Here is a 19,199-nt window from a genome sequence, read left to right as displayed (position 1 = left end):
AACATGGTGGTGGTAGTATCATGGTTTGGGCCTGTTTTGCTGCATCTGGGCCTAGACGGCTTGCCATCATTGATAGAGCAATGAATTCTGAATTATACCAGTGAATTCTAAAGGAAAATGTCAGGACATCTGTCCATGAACTGAATCTCAAGAGAAGGTGGGTCATGCAGCAAGACAATGACCCTAAACACACAAGTCGTTCTACCAAAGAATGGTTAAAGAAGAATAAAGTTAATGTTTTGGAATGACCAAGTCAAAGTCCTGACCTTAATCCAATCAAAATGTTGTGGAAGGACCTGAGCGAGCAGTTCATGTGAGGAAACCCACCAACATCCCAGAGTTGAAGCTGTTGTGTACAGAGGAATGGACTAAAATTCCTCCAAGCTGGTGTGCAGGACTGATCAACAGTTACGGGAAACATTTATTTGCAGTTATTGCTGCACAATGGGGTCACACCAGATACTGAAAACAAAGGTTCACATACTTTTGCCACTCACAAATATGTAATATTGGATCATTTTCCTCAATAAATAAATGACCAAGTACAATATTTTTGTCTCATTTGTTTAACTGGGTTTTCTTTATCTACTTTTAGGACTTGTGTGAAAATCTGATGTTGTTTTAGGTCATATTTATGCAGAAATATAGAAAATTCTAAAGGGTTCACAAACTTTCAAGCACCACTGTAAAAACTTTATACAAAACGTCCAAAAAAATAATTTCCACTCAGAATGTAAACAAACCAGTGAAATGACAGTAGCAAGTTGTGAAAAATGTTATAATAATAATAATTCTTAAAAAATAAAAAAAAGATACATTCTTACCATCAAGTACTTTTATTCTATATTTTATTGCCCTTTTTTTATTTTTGGGGGGATTTTGTTTTCGAGTAGAATTTTTATTTCATCCTCGGTTGGTTCAGCAACACGCTCTGCCATCTTGTTTTTCTCTACTCACGGTACAGTATATGAGCTGATGTCCTAGTAGTAGAGTAGCTAATCAGAGGGCGCGATTGCTCATATTCAGTGGATGTGGATAGAATAAATATACTGTATATAGAATTTCCTTGTGAGAGTAAATATATACTTATTTTACCTGGAGATATTTGTACATTTTTGAGAAATCCAAGCATACCTTATTGGACTGGACTGTTGTAGCAAACCTGGTCTCACTGTGGCATAATATATTAGTATTTGCAAAACCTATCTGTATTTAAAAACATCTGAACAAATCACCTGAACAAGTCTTGAGGTCCTCATCAAGTTGGTAACCATGGTTACAGCTGCATACGGGTCCAAGTGTACCGTGCTGACAATGATGTGAACAGCCTCCATTCCCAGATTCACAACTGTTCACAATCTCCATTTCAATGCCTGTCAGATAATATAGAAGAACCAAAAACACCATGAGAGCATAGGGATCAAATCACCTACGGTAAACTGATCTTCAACCATGAATATTTCCTAGGTTACCCACGATAGCACTTCCTGCCATCAGAGCCTAGTTCATATCCAGGGTTACAGACACAGGAGAAGGAACCTGGACTGTTTCTGCAATCATGAGCACATGTAGCCTGGCCTGTTTCGCATTCATCAATGTCTGAAACATAAAATACAGCAGTTTTGAATGTCCAGTTTTGGCAAGTCAAATTATGAGAATTGATGGAATTGGGAAGAATAGAGAAGGCTTGACAACCTGCATGGAATTCTTTCAAATCTCTTTCAATTGTGGTTTCTTAATACGCTATGCATCACCATCACTATAAACAGAAATATTTTTCTCCAGTGTTTTACTATACAGACAGGGTCTAGGGTCAGACCCTAATTTTGTCAGATGTCAGGGTACCACCTTTTAACACCTGACTGGCAAGCTCAACATAACTTTAGGCCAAAAGCAATTCTGATACACGATTGAAGCCTCTACTAGCCAGTTTTGTTGATCCCAGGTGAGAAGATGAACCCATCTCACATTCATTCAACCTTGTTTTCCTTCCCCAAATAAAATGTGATATTTCCATCTTTACAAATGTTCCAAAACCACAGGAATGAAATTTAAGGATCCAGTAAGGAGAGGATGTTCCTTATTAAAGAGCTTTCCAAATCAGAGTAAGTAAAGCGAGCTACAGGGTGGAAAAAGCTTTCAGTTATTCATGCCAGAGCCATTTACCTTCACAGCTCTTGTGATCCTGAGCCAGGCTGTAGCCTGTGTGGCAGGCACACTGGGCACGAAGGCCTATATCACGACATGTATGCATACAGCCACCATTCCTCTCGGCGCATGGGTTTCTCACTGTAAGAGAAGCAGGCCACTGTTAGAGCACATGCTGTAACTTAATAAGACAAATGGAAATACACAAAATATGTGATCTTAGCATATTTACACTGCAAACCTTTTCTACCTTTTCTTCCCTTATGTGAAAAAAAAAACTTTCCCATTGTGTCTCACAGATTTCTCACCCATACTCCATTCCACACAACTAGTTAATTCAGGACAAAATCAGAGAGTAGTTATGTTTCTTATGGCATAAATAGGATAATTACTAGCAGTTCTGCACTGTGAGCAGGCTGCCTTTCATCCTCTCAAGGGAATTTCGCATGACTAATATCTGGAAGTAAAAATAAGTTACTAAAAGAAGAAGCTGCTGTTTATTATTAAAGACGGCACACCCAGAGACATTCTAACAGTGCTTCATGCTCTGAATTTCACTATTTTAACTCCAAGGACCCATGTATGTATTGTACATATTGTAGTTTTTGATCAATAAAATACCTGAATAATAAATATTAAATAATAAACATTAATGATAACTTAAGGGTTTGGGGTTAAAAATTACAAATTCAAAAGAATTTTAAAAAAATAGAAAAGAAGCACAAAAAAATGTAGAAAATAATGTCATTGAGAACTACCGATGAGCCACAACTCAATTGCTCTATAAAGATTAGAGATAGGGTTAACATTCATACTTTTTCTATACACATCTTTATTCTTATGGTTGCATGAATTGAATAAAATTATCATATTTTCTTAAATTAAATCTTTTTTAAAAATCAATATTCATCAGCGTGCAATCCATTTAATTTATGTAGAACTCCATCATCTATTTTCTCAATCATTTCATCATCATATCCTTTATTTAACCAGGTGAAGTCTCATTAGATTAAACGTCTCTTTTTGAAGGGTGACCTGACGAAAAGAACAGCAAACATTGTTACAATAAAACACACAAAAAATAGAAGCCAAGCCTAGAAGCCTTTATTTGTCACATGTACACTCAAGCAGACTTAAGCACACAGTGAAATTTAACCTCTGCATTTAACCCATCTGAAGCAGTGAACACACACAAGTGAGCAATGAGCACACACACATACCCAGAGCAGTGGGCAGCTATGCTACAGCGCCCAGAGAGCAGTTGTGGGTTAGGTGCCTCGCTCAAGGGCACCTCAACCCAACCTCAGGCCATGGCTGCCCCATGTTAACCTAACCACATGTCTTTGGACTCTGGGGGAAACCAGAGCACCTGGAGGAAACCCACACAGACATGGAGAGAACATGCAAACTCCACACAGAAAAGCCCCCGTTGGCCACTGGGCTCGAACCCAGAACCTTATTGCTGTGAGGCGACAGTTCTAACCACTACACCACCAAATAGACAAATACATCTATCACACTACAAACAAGTGTTGCCAGGCAAAACAAACCTCACCCGACAGTCTGGCCTAATCCGTGACCTTCAGTTTGACATTTCGGGGTTACTCAAGGTCAACATTCATGGTGCTAAATGAAAGCCCATATGGGACTACCTATATGTTGATAATGGTAATATTTCTCAATCATCAGCTGTCAGGTTATAGTCCTATGAAAATCCATGACCTTGAGTTTGACATTTCAAAGTCATTCAAGGTCAAAGGTCATGGTGGCAACTGAAAGCCCATATGGGACTTCTTATATGTTGATAATGGTAAACATCTGTCTATCATTAACCATTTTAAAGTTTTGAGCCTTTGAAAACTCATGACCTTGAGTTTGACCTTTCATGTTCACTCATGGTCAAAGGTCATGGTGCCAAATGAAAGCCCATATATGACTTCCTATGTGTCAATAATATTGAGTATCTCTCTATCTTGACCCGTTTCCCAGTTATGAGCCTCTGAAAACCCATGACCTTGACCCCTGATGTTTGACAAACAAACAAATAAATAAATTATAATAAATTATAATAAATTTTAAAAACAACAAAACGATTTTGACCTTTTTGGTCATTGTGACCTTGACCTTGACTGGATGACCCTCAAAATGTTGGCGGTTCTATTCGAGACCAATGCCCGTCTATCCTGAAAGTTTCATGAAGATTGGTCCAGCCGTTTTCCTGTAATGTTGCTAACAAAAAACAAAGAAACCCGACCGAAAACAATACCTCACCCACTTACTGCATAGCGGGTGAGGTAATAAGTGAACATACTGTAATGTCCAGCAGCGGCGGCTGGTAGTCTTTCAAACAGGGGAGGCTGGTCGGTTACGATATTTCCAGATTTTAAAAGAAAAAACACATCAATTTTGCCCATACTCTTGCCTCTGATCTGGCTGATTGTTGGCAGGGTCACAAACTGTGAAATAACAGGTTCTTTTGGCCCATTAGCCTACTGTCCAATATACATGATGGTGGTGTTGGGGGGGGTATATTTTAACATTTTATATTTTAAAATTGTGGCATGTAGTTTAAAAATTGACCTTGGCTGTGTTTTTGTTTAAAAATGTTTTCCAAATTGTAGCGGTGTTTAATTCATATCCAGAAAAACATATATTCCAATATAATATACTCAGCATAAACATTTTAAATAGATTCTATATTTTTGGTCCATCCATGACATATTACTAAAGTAGCCTATTTACTGTTGTTGATGTGGGTCACTTGCTGTTAGCCAATTCACTTTCTCGTACCAGGAGAGCTGAAAGGAACGAGTATTATTCCCTACCTTTTTCACCAAGTCAATTTGAGGCGTTGATCTACCCTGCTCTTTAATTTTAATTTTTTCCTCGAAAGGAAGACTGGCAAATGGCTTCGCCAAAATTAAATCAGCAATGCTTGGCATCCGTGCGCAGCTTTCTTGCTAGCTGACTAGCCCCCTCAAGTTCAAGTTCAGTCACTCAAATAAACGAAATTTCTGGAACTAAGATAGCAAACTTGACAACACTATATTTACACTTTATTTACAATGAAAATATATACAAACTAAAAAAGCTGGTAGAAACCGTATGTAATGAATGAAATCGAAATGTAAGCCGATCTCTTACAATACACCACAGCACTTGCGAATCCGCATGGGACTGAACTGATGTTGCCAGATACTGCTGACGTTATCCAGCCCAAAATACGTTCAAAACCCGCCAAAATGCACTTAAAACCGCCCAATTGGGCAGGAAACCGCCCAATCTGGCAACACTGTCCGCTGCCTGTCTATAGTTGAAACGAGCTGTCAATCAAAGAAAATATCTGGCCGCTTTCACCAATCACCAGTCTCCTCGCGGAAACTGCCATGTCCCTTCCATGTGAGGCTGGGAGTCCGTGGGTGGGCATTTTCGCAGTATTTGTCCAATAACCGTCTTGCATTCTGAGATTGAAAAGCGCATAGCTCCCAAATGTCGTTGAAGTCCATTGAGGCTGGGAGTCCGTGAGACTCCGTGGGCGGGCGTTTTCGCAGTATTTGTCCAATAATCGTCTTGCATTTTGAGATTGACAAGCACATAGCTCCCAATCCACTGGGGCTGGGCTGCATCGCGCTGTCACGGGGGGGAAAAACTCACTCGCACATTAGGCGAACTGGGGAAAGTTATAACGGAATGATTTTGCACTGTAGTTGGGTTGAGCACATTTATTTCTATGATTCTGGATCTGAAATAGCAATGTTATAAGGTCGGCTATAACATAAGCCTAGCGCAATTCATCCTACATGATGTTCGTCATTTTTAGAGGAGGCTGAGCCTCCCTTGTTGTCTTAGAGCAATCACCCGTGATGTCCAGTTTCTATACAATAAGAGATCATGGACAAAATATTTAAAATTTCAAAAGTAATTCCAGAGAAAACTTAGGAGCAATCACATTGACCAAGAGCACTATTTTCTTGCTCCTTTAAAATGTACTTAAATTACCTCATAGGAATTAGTTCTAGCAATTTCAGTTCTTTCTGTACATTATTCCAAGAGGAAGGTGTAGCATATTTAAAAGCTTTTTGCCTAATTCTGTTCTGACTCGAGAGACAAACACTTGTAAAATATCATGAGTATGCAGATCATATTCATTTTGGTTTTTACAAATGTATGTACACAAATAAAAAGGAACCAGCCCATGGAGTGACTTATATATTAACGCCAACCAGTGCAAAAGTCTGTGGACATACAGGGATGGCCACTTATTAGCAACATACAGAGAACAGTGGTGTACGAGATTTCCACATCCATTACCAAGGCATAAAGCCCAATGGTATACAGCATCCAATTTCTTTATGTATAGGTCAGATGCGTTGATAAAGAGCATTTACAGTTGTGCTTGAAAGTTTGTAAACCCTTTAGAATTTTCTATATTTCTGCATAAATATGACTTAAAACATCATCAGATTTTCACACAAGTCCTAAAAGTAGATAAAGAGAACCCAGTTAAACAAATAAGACAAAAATATTCTACTTAGTCATTTATTTATTGAGGAAAATGATCCAATATTACATATCTGTGAGTGGCAAAAGTATGTGAACCTCTAGGATTAGCAGTTAATTTGAAGGTGAAATTAGAGTCAGGTGTTTTCAATCAATGGGATGACAATCAGGTGTGAGTGGGCACCCTGTTTTATTTAAAGAACAGGGATCTATCAAAGTCTGATCTTCACAACACATGTTTGTGGAAGTGTATCATGGCACGAACAAAGGAGATTTCTGATAACCTCAGAAAAAGCGTTGTTGATGCTCATCAGGCTGGAGAAGGTTACAAAACCATCTCTCAAGAGTTTGGACTCCACCAATCCATAGTCAGATTGTGTACAAATGGAGGAAATTCAAGACCATTGTTACCCTCCCCAGGAGTAGTCGACCAGCAAAGAGCAAGGCGTGTAATAGTCGGCCAGGTCACAAAGGACCCCAGGGTAACTTCTAAGCAACTGAAGGCCTCTTTCACATTGGCTAATGTTAATGTTCATGAGTTCACCATCAGGAGAACACTGAACAACAATGGTGTGCATGGCAGGGTTGCAAGGAGAAAGACACTGCTCTCCAAAAAGAACATTGCTGCTCATCTGCAGTTTGCTAAAGATCACGTGGAGAAGCTAGAAGGCTTTTGGAAAAATGTTTTGTGGACGGATGAGACCAAAATAAAACTTTTTGGTTTAAATGAGAAGCTTTATGTTTGGAGAAAGGAAAACGCTGCATTCCAGCACAAGAACCTTATCCTATCTGTGAAACATGGTGGTGGTAGTATCATGGTTTGGGCCTGTTTTGCTGCATCTGGGCCAGGACAGCTTGCCATCATTGATGGAGCAATGAATTCTGAATTATACCAGTGAATTCTAAAGGAAAATATCAGGACATTTGTCCATGAACTGAATCTCAAGAGAAGGTGGGTCATGCAGCAAGACAACAACCCTAAGCACACAAGTCATTCTACCAAAGAATGGTTAAAGAAGAATAAAGTTAATGTTTTGGAATGGCCAAGTCAAAGTCCTGACCTTAATCCAATCAAAATGTTGTGGAAGGACCTGAAGCGAGCAGTTTATGTGAGGAAACCCATCAACATCCCAGAGTTGAAGCTGTTCTGTATGGAGGAATGGGCTAAAATTCCTCCAAGCCGGTGTGCAGGACTGATCAACAGTTACCGGAAATGTTTAGTTGCAGTTATTGCTGCACAAGGGGGTCACACCAGATACTGAAAGCAAAGGTTCACATACTTTTGCCACTCACAGATATGTAATATTGGATCATTTTCTTCAATAAATATATGACCAAGTCATATTTTTGTCTCATTTGTTTCACTGGGTTCTCCTTATCTACTTTTAGGACTTGTGTGAAAATCTGATGATGTTTTAGGTCATATTTATACAGAACTATAGAAAATTCTAAAGGGTTCACAAACTTTCAAGCACCACTGTACATTATCAACTGCGTGTCTCCAGCCAATTCAAAATGGTAGTGTTTACTGGGGAACAATGGACTCTAAAGTGAAAATGCATTTTGGCAGGCACATGGACGCAGACTCTTTGTTTGCCAAGAAGATGAATCTGAATAATTTAAGTTCTTCTTGGAGGAAATTGCAACAACTTCAAAGCATGCCAAAACACACAGCAATTTAACACATTTAATACTTATTCACTTCAGCCAACTTAGCTCTGTTTTCCATCCTGAAAAATTACTTCAGCTGGAGTCTTAGTTTTGTTATTTGTTATTGCTGCATCATTGTCATCACTAAATTTGACCTAAGCAGCGAGCTTTAGAAACGTTTTATTAAGATGGTGTATTAGTCCTTGATTATCTATAGCACTGTTCCAGAGTATGAATCAATTTAAGACAATATAGCAATATCAAGTAATGTGGTAAGAGTCTATACGCAGACATCCAGATAGGTTTCCAGATACTAGGCCTTTAGCTTAGCTAGAAGCTCAGAGAAGCTACATCCGAGTGCATTAGCAGATATTTTAGCTGTCTTTCTCAAAGACAGAAAGCCTTTCATCCATCAAAAATGTAAACAGAAGGAGGTCATAGTCACTATTATTAGTCTGGATATATTTAAATGTTTCTAATCCTTTTCTTTCTCTGTTTTTTTTCTACAGCGTAACTAAAGGCATGCAACTTGTGCTAGCATTAAAGTTTACAGATGACATATCATGCAAGAAGCCAAAAAGAATCCATCAATGTCGATGTGGTTCAATTACCATGGGATAAACAATGCCTTGTCCATAGGTTCTCCAGTTTTCTCCACCTTCCCAAAAACATGCCAGTAGGTGAACTGGACTAAATTACCCTTAGGTATTGCATAAGTGTGTGAATTTGAGGTGTGTGTGTGTGTGTGTGTGTGTGTGTGTGTGCGCGCTCATGGTGTCCTGTGATGGATTGGTGTCCCATTCAGAGTGTATTCCTGTGTCATGCCAGGTGTTCCTTGGATAGAATCTGGATACACTATGACACTGACCAGAATAAAGCAGCTACTATAGTTGGTGAGTGAACGAGTGAGTGATATTTAAGCTGTAAATTTCAACATGCATGTAATTATTATTTTTTTTTATTTCATGATTTATTTTTAGGGGCGGCAAGGTGGTGTAGTGGTTAGCACTATTGCCTCACAGCAAGAAGGTCCTGGGTTTGAGCCCAGCAGCCAGCAAGGGCCTTTCTGTGTGGAGTTTACATGTTCTCCCCGTATCTGTGTGGGTTTCCTCCAGGTGCTCCGGTTTCCCCCCACAGTCCAAAGACATGCAGGTTAGGCTAATTGGTGGCTCGAAATTGACCATAGGTGTGAATGTGTGTGAGAATGGTTGGCTGTCTCTATGTGTCAGCCCTGTGATGACCTGGCGACTTGTCTAGGGTGTACCCCGCCTCTCACCCATAGTCAGCTGGGATAGGCTCCAGCTTGCCCGCGACCCTGCACAGGATAAGCGGTTACGGATAATGGATGGATGGATGGATGGATGAATGGATGGATGGAAAAAACAAGTGATGGGCACTTACATTTGCAGTGCTTGCCATCAGCAGTAAGCTGGTAGTTATGTCTGCAGCGACACTGGAAGTGGGCAGGAGAGAGTTGTACGCACTGATGTTGACAGCCTCCATTACTAATAGCACAGGAGAGCACAGCTGAGAAGCACAGAGTGAGAGTTACACACAGAGATTATCCAATAATGCATAACTAGCTAGATAAAAAGCGTTTAAATAAACACTGACAGGACTGTACACTGTATATTATAATGAAAGACTATGTGTCCTACAAATCATGATGTTAATATTAAAAGGCTGTTTTTGGCATTTTATCTTCACCCCAATAGGACAATATTAAAGTGATGAAATATGTACAAGCTACTATAAAATCCTGCGATAAAACTATTTCAGACATAATCTTATTAGTCATATAATTGTTTGGACAGCTGCAACTGTTGCTGGATTTCTGTGGGACTATGAAATACCATTCTGTTCACTTCTTTAAAGCCTAGTAAAATCAAATTGACTGGGTAATTGTTCCATTCGTAAAATACTGACAATGTTGGTCCTGGTGGGAAAAAAAAAAATCAACATGTTGCTCATCTCCACTCAGCACTAAATGTAATATCTAGTGACCCTGCCATTCATCACCCTCAAAAAAGTTTGTAAACAGTATGTGACAGTTCGTATGGGTGGGTGGAGTACAGAAGGACGGCAGGCCAGAACTGAGTTCACAAAACTCTTTTTATTTTCACTTTTCAGTGCAAACTTTTACTCTCCCAGCCACACACGCACGTGCACACACACAAGTCGTCTGGTTGGGGAGAGAGCTCCCTCTGCTCTCGCTCTCTCTCCTTAAATAGGGCACGGTCACTGGGGAAGACACACAAACACATTAATTAACATCAGGTGGAGTGATTCTGCCACTTACCTTCCCTGACTCTGCCCTCTGGTCACAGACCAACGCTTGACCACGCCCCTGCTGCCACATACCCCCACCGCCCGACTCAGGCCGGGTGGCCGTCCGGCCTGCAGCCGACCCCCCCCGATGGGAAAGGAAGTCCGCCACGACCATCTGCGCCCCCAGCCTGTGGATCACCTTAAGTTCAAGGGTTGGAGTGCCAGATACCAACGGGTGATCCACGCATTGGCATCCTTCATGCAGTGGAGCCACTGGAGGGGCGCGTGGTCCGAACAGAGGGTGAAAGGGCGTCCCAGCAGGTAGTAACGGAGGGCGAGGACCACCCACTTGATCACCAGGCACTCTTTTTCAATGGTGCTGTAGCGCCCCTCACGCACCGACAGCTTCCTACTGATATACAGTACTGGGCGATCCTCCCCCTCCACCTCCTGGGACAAAACAGCCCCCAGCCCTCTGTCTGACGCATCCGTCTATAACATAAAGGGGAGAGAAAAGTCAGGGGAGTGTAAAAGTGGCCCCCCACACAATGCAGCCTTTACCTCAGAAAAAGCCCGCTGGCATTGCTCCGTCCACTGGACTGGATCTGGTACCCCCATTTTAGTGAGATCAGTCAGCGGGCTGGTGACGTCCGAATAATTAGGTATAAACCTACGATAATAGCAAGTCAGCCCCAGGAACTGTCTCACCCCCTTTTTGGTCTTGAGCCTCGGGCAGGCCGCAATTGCTGCTGTCTTGTTAATTTGGGGACGCACCTGCCCATTGCCCAAGTGGAAGCCCAGATACCGTACTTCCACCCGCCCAATCGCACACTTCTTCGGGTTGGCTGTGAGACCCGCTCGTCTCAGCGACCTAAGGACGGCCCTCAGATGTTGGAGGTGCCTCGGCCAGTCATTACTATAGATAATAATGTCGTCGAGGTAGGCGGCCGCATAGGTGGCGTGGGGGCGGAGGACCCTATCCAGCAGCCACTGAAATGTAGCGGGCGCCCCAAACAGCCCAAAAGGAAGTGTGACAAATTGGTATAAGCCGAACGGTGTGGAAAAGGCCGTTTTTTCTCAGGATAATGGAGTCAAGGGGATCTGCCAATAACCCTTTGTTAAATCCAGTGTCGTGTAAAAGTGAGCCGTGCCTAGTCGATCGAGCAACTCATCAATACGAGGCATTGGGTACACATCGAATTTAGACACCGTGTTGACTTTTCTATAGTCTACACAGAACCGGACCGACCCGTCGGCCTTGGGTACCAAGACCACCGGGCTGCTCCAGTCACTGTGGGACTCCTCGACGATGCCCACTTCGAGCATGGCCTCGAGTTCTTCCCGAACCACTTTTTTCTTGTGTTCGGGTAACCTGTAAGGGCGGCTACACACTACCACCCCCGGGGGCGTCTCAATGTGGTGCTCTATGAGGTTGGTGCGGCCGGGCAGGGGCAAGAACACATCCTAAAACTTGGTCTGCAACTGGGCAACCTCCGCAAGTTGGGTCGGGGAGAGGTGGTCTCCACAGGGGACCAGAGAGGTACGTGATGCCAATGTTCCCTTTTGAACCTCCGGCCTCAGCTCCGCCTTCTCCGGAACCACCGACACCAACGCCACGGGGACCTCCTTGTTCCAGAGTTTGAGCAGATTGAGGTGGTAAATCTGTAGCGCCCCACCCCTATCCATTTGCCTCACCTCATAGTCAACATCCCCAACTCTCTGTGTGACCTCAAAGGGTCCTTGCCACTTGGCGACCAATTTGGAGCTCAATGTGGGCAACAGTATGAGTACTTTATCTCCCGGTGCGAACTGCCTAAGGCGCGTACCCTTGTCGTACAGGCGGGTTTGTCGTTCTTGGGCCTGCCGCAAATTCTCCTGAGTTAGGTGCGCGAGTGTGTGGAGTTTTGCGTGCAGGTCAATAGCATATTGGATTTCATTTTTACTTGGTGAAGGTCCCTCCTCCCAATTTTCTCGCAGCACATCTAGAATGCCGCGCGGCTTACGCCCATATAACAATTCAAATGGGGAGAACCCCGTGGAGGCTTGGGGGACCACTCGCACTGCACATAGCAAGGGTTCGATCCATTTATCCTAATTATGTGCGTCCTCACTTACGAATTTTTAAATTATATTCTTGAGGGTGCGATTGAACCGTTCAACTAAACCTTCCATTTATGGGTGATACACGCTGGTGCGGATCGGCTTAATACCCAACAACCCATACAGTTTGTTCAGTGTACGTGACATAAACGAGGTGCCTTGGGCAGTCAGAATCTCTTTCGGGATTCCAACTCGGGAGATAACGCGGAAGAGCGCTTCCGCAATACTGCGTGCTGAGATACTGCGAAGAGGCACCGCTTCCAGGTATCGCATTGCATCGTCCACTAGAACTAATATAAAGCGGTACCCTCGTGCTGACCGATCTAATGGCCCAACGAGATCCATCCCAATTCTCTCGAATGGGGTCTCGATTAATGGGAGAGGGCGCAAAGGCACTTTTGGAATGGCCGCTGGATTTACTAACTGGCATTCGCGGCACGCCGTACACCACCTACGGACATCGCCGCGAATCCCTGGCCAATAGAACCGGGCCATTATTCGGGCTAGTGTTTTATCCTGCCCTAAGTGTCCAGCCATGGGATTAAAGTGAGCCGCCTGGAATACCAATTCCCAGTGGCTCTTCGGAATCAAAAGCTGTGTGACTCGCTCTTTAGTCTGAGTGTCCTGCGTCACTCGGTATAATCTATCCTTCATAATTGCGAAGTAGGGGAAGGATGGGGTGGCGTTTGGCTGGAGCGTTTGACCATCGATTACTCTCACTTGGTCAAATGCATGCCGCAGAGTCTTGTCTCGCGACTGCTCTAATGGAAAATCCGCGAGGGATTCCCCAATAGAGAGAGGAGGAGCCGGCGGCTCCTCACTCTGATGCAGGGATGACGTAGACGGCTCTGTGACAGCTGCTCCCGCCAATGCGACACCGGGACCTCCCCCTGTTAAACTATGGCAGGACCCACTCTTCACTAGATGACTCATTAACTCCCCAAATCCCGGCCAATCAGTCCCCAAAATTATCGAGTGGGTAAGGCAAGGATTGACCGCCCCCTTTACTATAAATTTTTCCCCTCGAAAAAGAATGTGGACCGACACTAGAGGGTAGTTGTGAACATCCCCGTGCACACACAACACCTTCACCAATTGTGCTCCCCCCAATGCCTCATCTTGCACCAGGCTTAGGAAGATTGAGGTCTGATTACAACCCGAATCCACCAATGCCTGATATGTATCCCCTTGGACACTCACCGGTATGCGATACGCTCTGGCCCGATCGAGGGCGGCTCCTGGTGCGTTGGGGATCCGAACCATCGCGCCCACCTCCATTACTGAGCACTGCTGTTGGAGGTGGCCCGGCTCCCCGCAGCGCAAGCAAACCGGCCCGGGCTTCCTCTCTGCACTAGTGCTCTGGGGCTCACTCATCTGAGGGGGGGGAGAGACAGACACAGACGGGAGAAACGGGAGGGCACCGTGGGTGTGGCGGGCCAGCTGGGGTGCCACCGGCCCCCGCCTCCATGGTGGGGGAATGGGGCGAGGAGTCACAGGAGGAGAGAGAGAGAGAGAGAGAGAGAGAGAGAGAGAGAGGAGAGGTCATCTGCTGTCCTGCCATCGGGACAGCCGCCAAATGGTCCTCCGCCAGCTCGATTGCCTGATCCAGCGACGCCGGGCGGTGGCACTGGACCCACTCTGCGGTTCCTGCTGGTAAACGTGCGATGAACTGCTCCAGTACCACCTGGTCGATGAGTCCCTTGGCATCGCGGTTGTCGGCCCTCAACCACTGCCAGCAGGCATCCCGGAGTTGCTGGCCGAACGCGAACGGCCGGCCGAATTCCTCCAAGCGCAAAGCACGGAAGCGCTGATGTTGTTGCTCGGGGGAGCGCCCCACACGCTGGAGGACGGCCCGGCGAAGGTCCGCATAGGCCAGCCGGCGGTCGGCGGGGAGCTGTAGCGTGGCCAGCTGCGCCTCTCCCGTTAGCAGGGGGAGGAGGCGCGCTGCGCGCTGTTCCACCGGCTACCCCGAGGTCTCTGTTACCTGCTCAAAGAGCATGAGGAAGGCCTCGGGGTCGTCCTGCGGGCCCATCTTCATTAGGGTGGGGGGGAAGGGCCCGCGGCGGTGGAGTTGGTGGACCCCGCCGACGCGAGGAGGTTTCGGAACGCCCGACGATCTTCCTGTTGCGCCAGCACCAGGGCCTCGAACCGTTGTTCTTGCTTCTTTTGGAGGGCGAGCAGCACCTGGTGCTGGCTCTGTTGGGCCGTGGTGAGGGTGTGGATCAGGTCTGCGAAGGGGGAGGACTCCATGGGGCTGTTCTCTTCTGTGCTCGGTCCCGGGTTTCGGCACCACTGTGACAGTTCGTATGGGTGGGTGGAGCACAGAAGGACGGCAGGCCAGAACTGAGTTCACAAAACTCTTTTTATTTTCACTTTTCAGTGCAAACTTTTACTCTCCCAGCCACACACGCACACGCGCACACACAAGTCGTCTGGTTGGGGAGAGAGCTCCCTCTGCTCTCTCTCCTTAAATAGGGCGCGGTCACTGGGGAAGACACACAAACACATTAACATCAGGTACAGTGATTCTGCCACTTACCTTCTCTGACTCTGCCCTCCGGTCACAGACCGACGCTTGACCACGCCCCCACTGCCACACAGTACCATTGCTTTTCAATGGGATGGGACACTCTAACGTAACATCTCTAATATCTTTCATGAGAAACATATTTGACTTTAAACTCCAACCGGTGGTGAGTCTCAGGTCCAGGAGGACTTGAGTATTGGGGAAAGTGGATTTACAGTGGTGCTTGAAAGTTTGTGAACCCTTTAGAATTTTCTATATATCTGTATAAATATGACCTAAAACTTCATCAGATTTTCACACAAGTCCTAAAAGTAGAAAAAGAGAACCCAGTTAAACAAATGAGACAAAAATATTGAACTTAATCATTTATTTATTGAGGAAAATGACCCAATATTACATATCTGTGAGTGGCAAAAGTATGTGAACCTCTGGGATTAGCAGTTAATTTGAAGGTGAAAATAGAATCAGTTTTTTTCAATCAATGGGATGACAATCAGGAGTGAGCACCCTGTTTTATTTAAAGAACAGGGATCTATCAAAGTCTGATCTTTACAACACATGTTTGTGGAAGTGTATCATGGCACGAACAAAGGAGATTTCTGAGGACCTCATGAAGGTGGGTCATGCAGCAAGACAACGACCCTAAGCACACAAGTCATTCTACCAAAGAATGGTTAAAGAAGAATAAAGTTAATGTTTTGGAATGGCCAAGTCAAAGTCCTGACCTTAATCCAATCAAAATGTTGTGGAAGGACCTGAAGCGAGCAGTTCATGTGAGGAAACCCACCAACATCCCAGAGTTGAAGCTGTTCTGTACAGAGGAATGGGCTAAAATTCCTCCAAGCTGGTGTGCATGATGAATCAACAGTTACCGGAAACATTTAGTTGCAGTTATTGCTACACAAGGGGGTCACACCAGATACTGAAAGCAAAGGTTCACATACTTTTGCCACTCACAGATATGTAATATTGGATCATTTTCCTTAATAAATAAATGACCAAGTATAATATTTTTGTCTCATTTGTTTAACTGGTTCTCTTTATCTACTTTTAGGACTTGTGTGAAAATCTGATGATGTTTTAGGTCATATTTATGCAGAAATATAGACAATTCTAAAGGGTTCACAAACTTTCAAGCACCACTGTACCCCTTAATCACCATTGCTCCCAGGTCCGCTCTCACCCAGAGTGGTAGCACCTGCCTAGGTTCCAGCTATGGGTTAAATAGTATATCACCAATAAGGCGCTGGCCGCAGGGCATTTTTCGGTGCAGTGTGGCAGATGAACCCAACAGGGCAATGGTACACCACCAGGTGGCATGTGGAAGAGCCACACAAATGGCCAATGGATGGCATCACTCGGCAAGTCAGTTGTCACTGCGGGGCAACTTCCATACCCATCATGTCTGTGGCACTTTTGTGCACCACTTGGCATCAGATCTGGAGGTTCAGAAAGACAACACGATGGACGCACGACATCATTTGTCTTACCTTACTGTGCAAGGTGCTTTGTTCTGAGAGGAGAATAGTATGCAAGAGCTCACGAGGCCAGACATTCCATGGCAGCTCGGCCGGGCCGTTCGTGCCACTGCTGTGGGCGACTCTGTCGCTCTGGTGCAGGCCTCGCGGCCCATCTGCGTTTCTGTGCATCCTAATGAAGCAGTCATTATCGCTAACTATGGACAGCCGACAACGATCTTTCATGAGAAAATGTAAATGTAATGTGCCTTTAAAACTAGTTTAATGCATGTAATTAGTCTGTAAGGACTATTTTTGTTTAAATACGTTTGAAACCCATTAACTATCCTATAGATAAAAGATAAATACATAAGGTAGAAAAGTTGTGTCTTTGAGGTCCCCAAGCTACATTCTCAGAAAACAGAGAAATAAACAGTCCCTTACCTTTTTGCTGTGGTTGTACCGTCAAGTGTACACCTTATCTACTTTTAGTATGTATCTTTAACCTAGAAAGATTCATATATTATATACCTTTAAAGCTTTATTCTACAAGGTAATTGTAGTCCAATTATGTATTGGTACACTATGTCTAGGTGAAAAACGCATATTAAAAGGTAAATGTATGACTACAGCATCAAGGATAGGTGCAGTTTAGTACCTTTTTTTTGTTTGCTAGTGCAGTCACAAACAATGGTAGACTTTAGTATGTTTTTGCCTGAGAGGGAACTGAAACCTACAATAATAAGGTGAAACAATGCAGTAAACTGTCCTGCACTGCACTGTTCAAACCCATTAAATAGAAGCTGAAAAAGGTTGAGCCAGTGTGAGCAAAGAGCACTGTGTTTATACAGTGTGGACATTACCAGTTTGCTCCTTTGCCCCCTGCTGTGATGCCCACACCTGTAATCACGGCAGTATGATGCTCAATTATCAATGGCTTTGTACCAGTGACACCTGTACTTTACCCTTAGCTCTTTATTCATTGTTTAGCACTACAATTGTGGTTATTTATTTTTAAGTGTTATTGCACGGTTTTTACACAGTCATTAGCTTTTTGTTAATGATGCTCTTCAGTTGGGGTTTATTTCTAATGGTAGCAACCTGTTAGTCTTTCTGTGTCAGGAATCAGGAAAGATTTTCTAGATTCATTTGCGCTATTACACGGTCAAAAAAATGTTACAGCTGAAAGGCTGGTAAATTTTAATCTCATTGTACATGTGTATAGTGACAATAAAGGCATTCTATTCTATTCTAAACACACAAGACATTAAGCATGCATTTGAAAGTAATGGAAAGTGCTGAAAATGCAGAAAGTGTGATCTTAAAAGCAATATAACAGACTGTTCACCTTTGTTATGCACACAAGGTATGTGTGAGCTTTGTATCATGCATCCAAACATACCGTACAAAATGGCAGTGTTTTGAAGCTGGATGGAGAGATACCTCGTGGTATTCCAAATTACAAACAGAAGTCTGGATAAGAGAATGTTCCAGGGGTTGAAAAAAAAAAGTAGTACCCCATTCTGTAGAAGAAATTAATATGCTTGCAGCGGAGTTATTAAGCACCTACCTGTTGACTTTAAAAGCTTTATGAATATCTGATACAAGACAGCAGGATGATTGCCAGCTTTTTCAGGGAACATTATGCACACCAAATGATCCAACAGTCTGTGATTAATTAGCATATCCTTCTGTGGTTTAACTGAATCCAGCTGGTTCCCTCACTCACTCAGCACAACTGGCTTTTGGAATAAACCTGGGCTCACAGCCCTGGACTTCTCGCATTTACTGAAATAGCTTCAGACCTCTTCCCAGCGGAGGAGTCTGGAGCATCTAGATACTCTCAGAGACACAGTACAGCTACTGCTTCAAACCCACAGCAGAGCAGCAGATAGATGAATGCCTATTATTTTAAAGTGTTTAAACACAGAGGCTTGCTTCCAGCACACAAAATTCATGAATGGCGAATGGAAGCCAGTGGAACTGGATATATCAAGGCCACCTCTCAACTTTTTTTTAAATGAATGCCCTCTTATTCCACTTTTAAAACAAAGAACAGCTGCTTTACAGTAATAGCAAACAACTTGGTGAGTCTTGAGAGAATGTCATAATTAAAGCTGTGAACCACATCCTCATCTTAAGAATGACATCAGAAAGTCATAAAAAATTCTCCATAAGTGAATATGTCAAAGAAGGAAAAAGTTTGTGTGCGTGTGTGTAATTAAATGCACATGGGTAAGAATTCCTCTTGGGTTCCGAAGAATGGCGGTTAGGAACATCTGAAGTTGAATTATGACTCCCTGTGTGGCACTGTCTAAATCTGACCAAAATGGTGGCTGTCTAAGTCAAAAGAGAAGGACGATGAATCAGTTTTGGACATTATGTGGGGTAATGTGTTAACTCAGAATGAAATGATAGTCTGACACCTTGTTAATCAGAGGCATTAGTTGACTGAGGAACAAATAAGATATATGAAATGAAACGCTGCTCAACCTCACTGCCCCAAACAGACTATAACAAGGGCTGTACAGTACAGAGCAGTGGGAAAC

General features: G+C 43.8%; 1 protein-coding gene across 4 annotated transcripts in view; it reads right to left on the bottom strand.

Moving 5' to 3' along the window:
• Positions 1–19,199, bottom strand: part of megf6a (multiple EGF-like-domains 6a) — a 92,326-nt gene that overhangs the window by 56,660 nt on the left and 16,467 nt on the right. For 3 of the 4 annotated variants that reach the window (XM_060938217.1, XM_060938219.1, XM_060938220.1), the window contains exons 3-6: positions 9,700–9,825; positions 2,167–2,289; positions 1,477–1,599; positions 1,236–1,373 (exon numbers count right to left, since the gene is read on the bottom strand). In XM_060938217.1, the coding sequence (XP_060794200.1) occupies positions 1,236–1,373; positions 1,477–1,599; positions 2,167–2,289; positions 9,700–9,825 (510 nt within the window). The remainder of the gene's footprint in view (positions 1–1,235; positions 1,374–1,476; positions 1,600–2,166; positions 2,290–9,699; positions 9,826–19,199) is intronic. The other variant, XM_060938218.1, reaches the window with a different exon arrangement.

Source organism: Neoarius graeffei, chromosome 13, assembly GCF_027579695.1.
Source record: "Neoarius graeffei isolate fNeoGra1 chromosome 13, fNeoGra1.pri, whole genome shotgun sequence".
Classification (NCBI taxonomy): Eukaryota; Metazoa; Chordata; class Actinopteri; order Siluriformes; family Ariidae; genus Neoarius; species Neoarius graeffei.
This window is presented reverse-complemented; position numbering and strand designations above follow the sequence as displayed.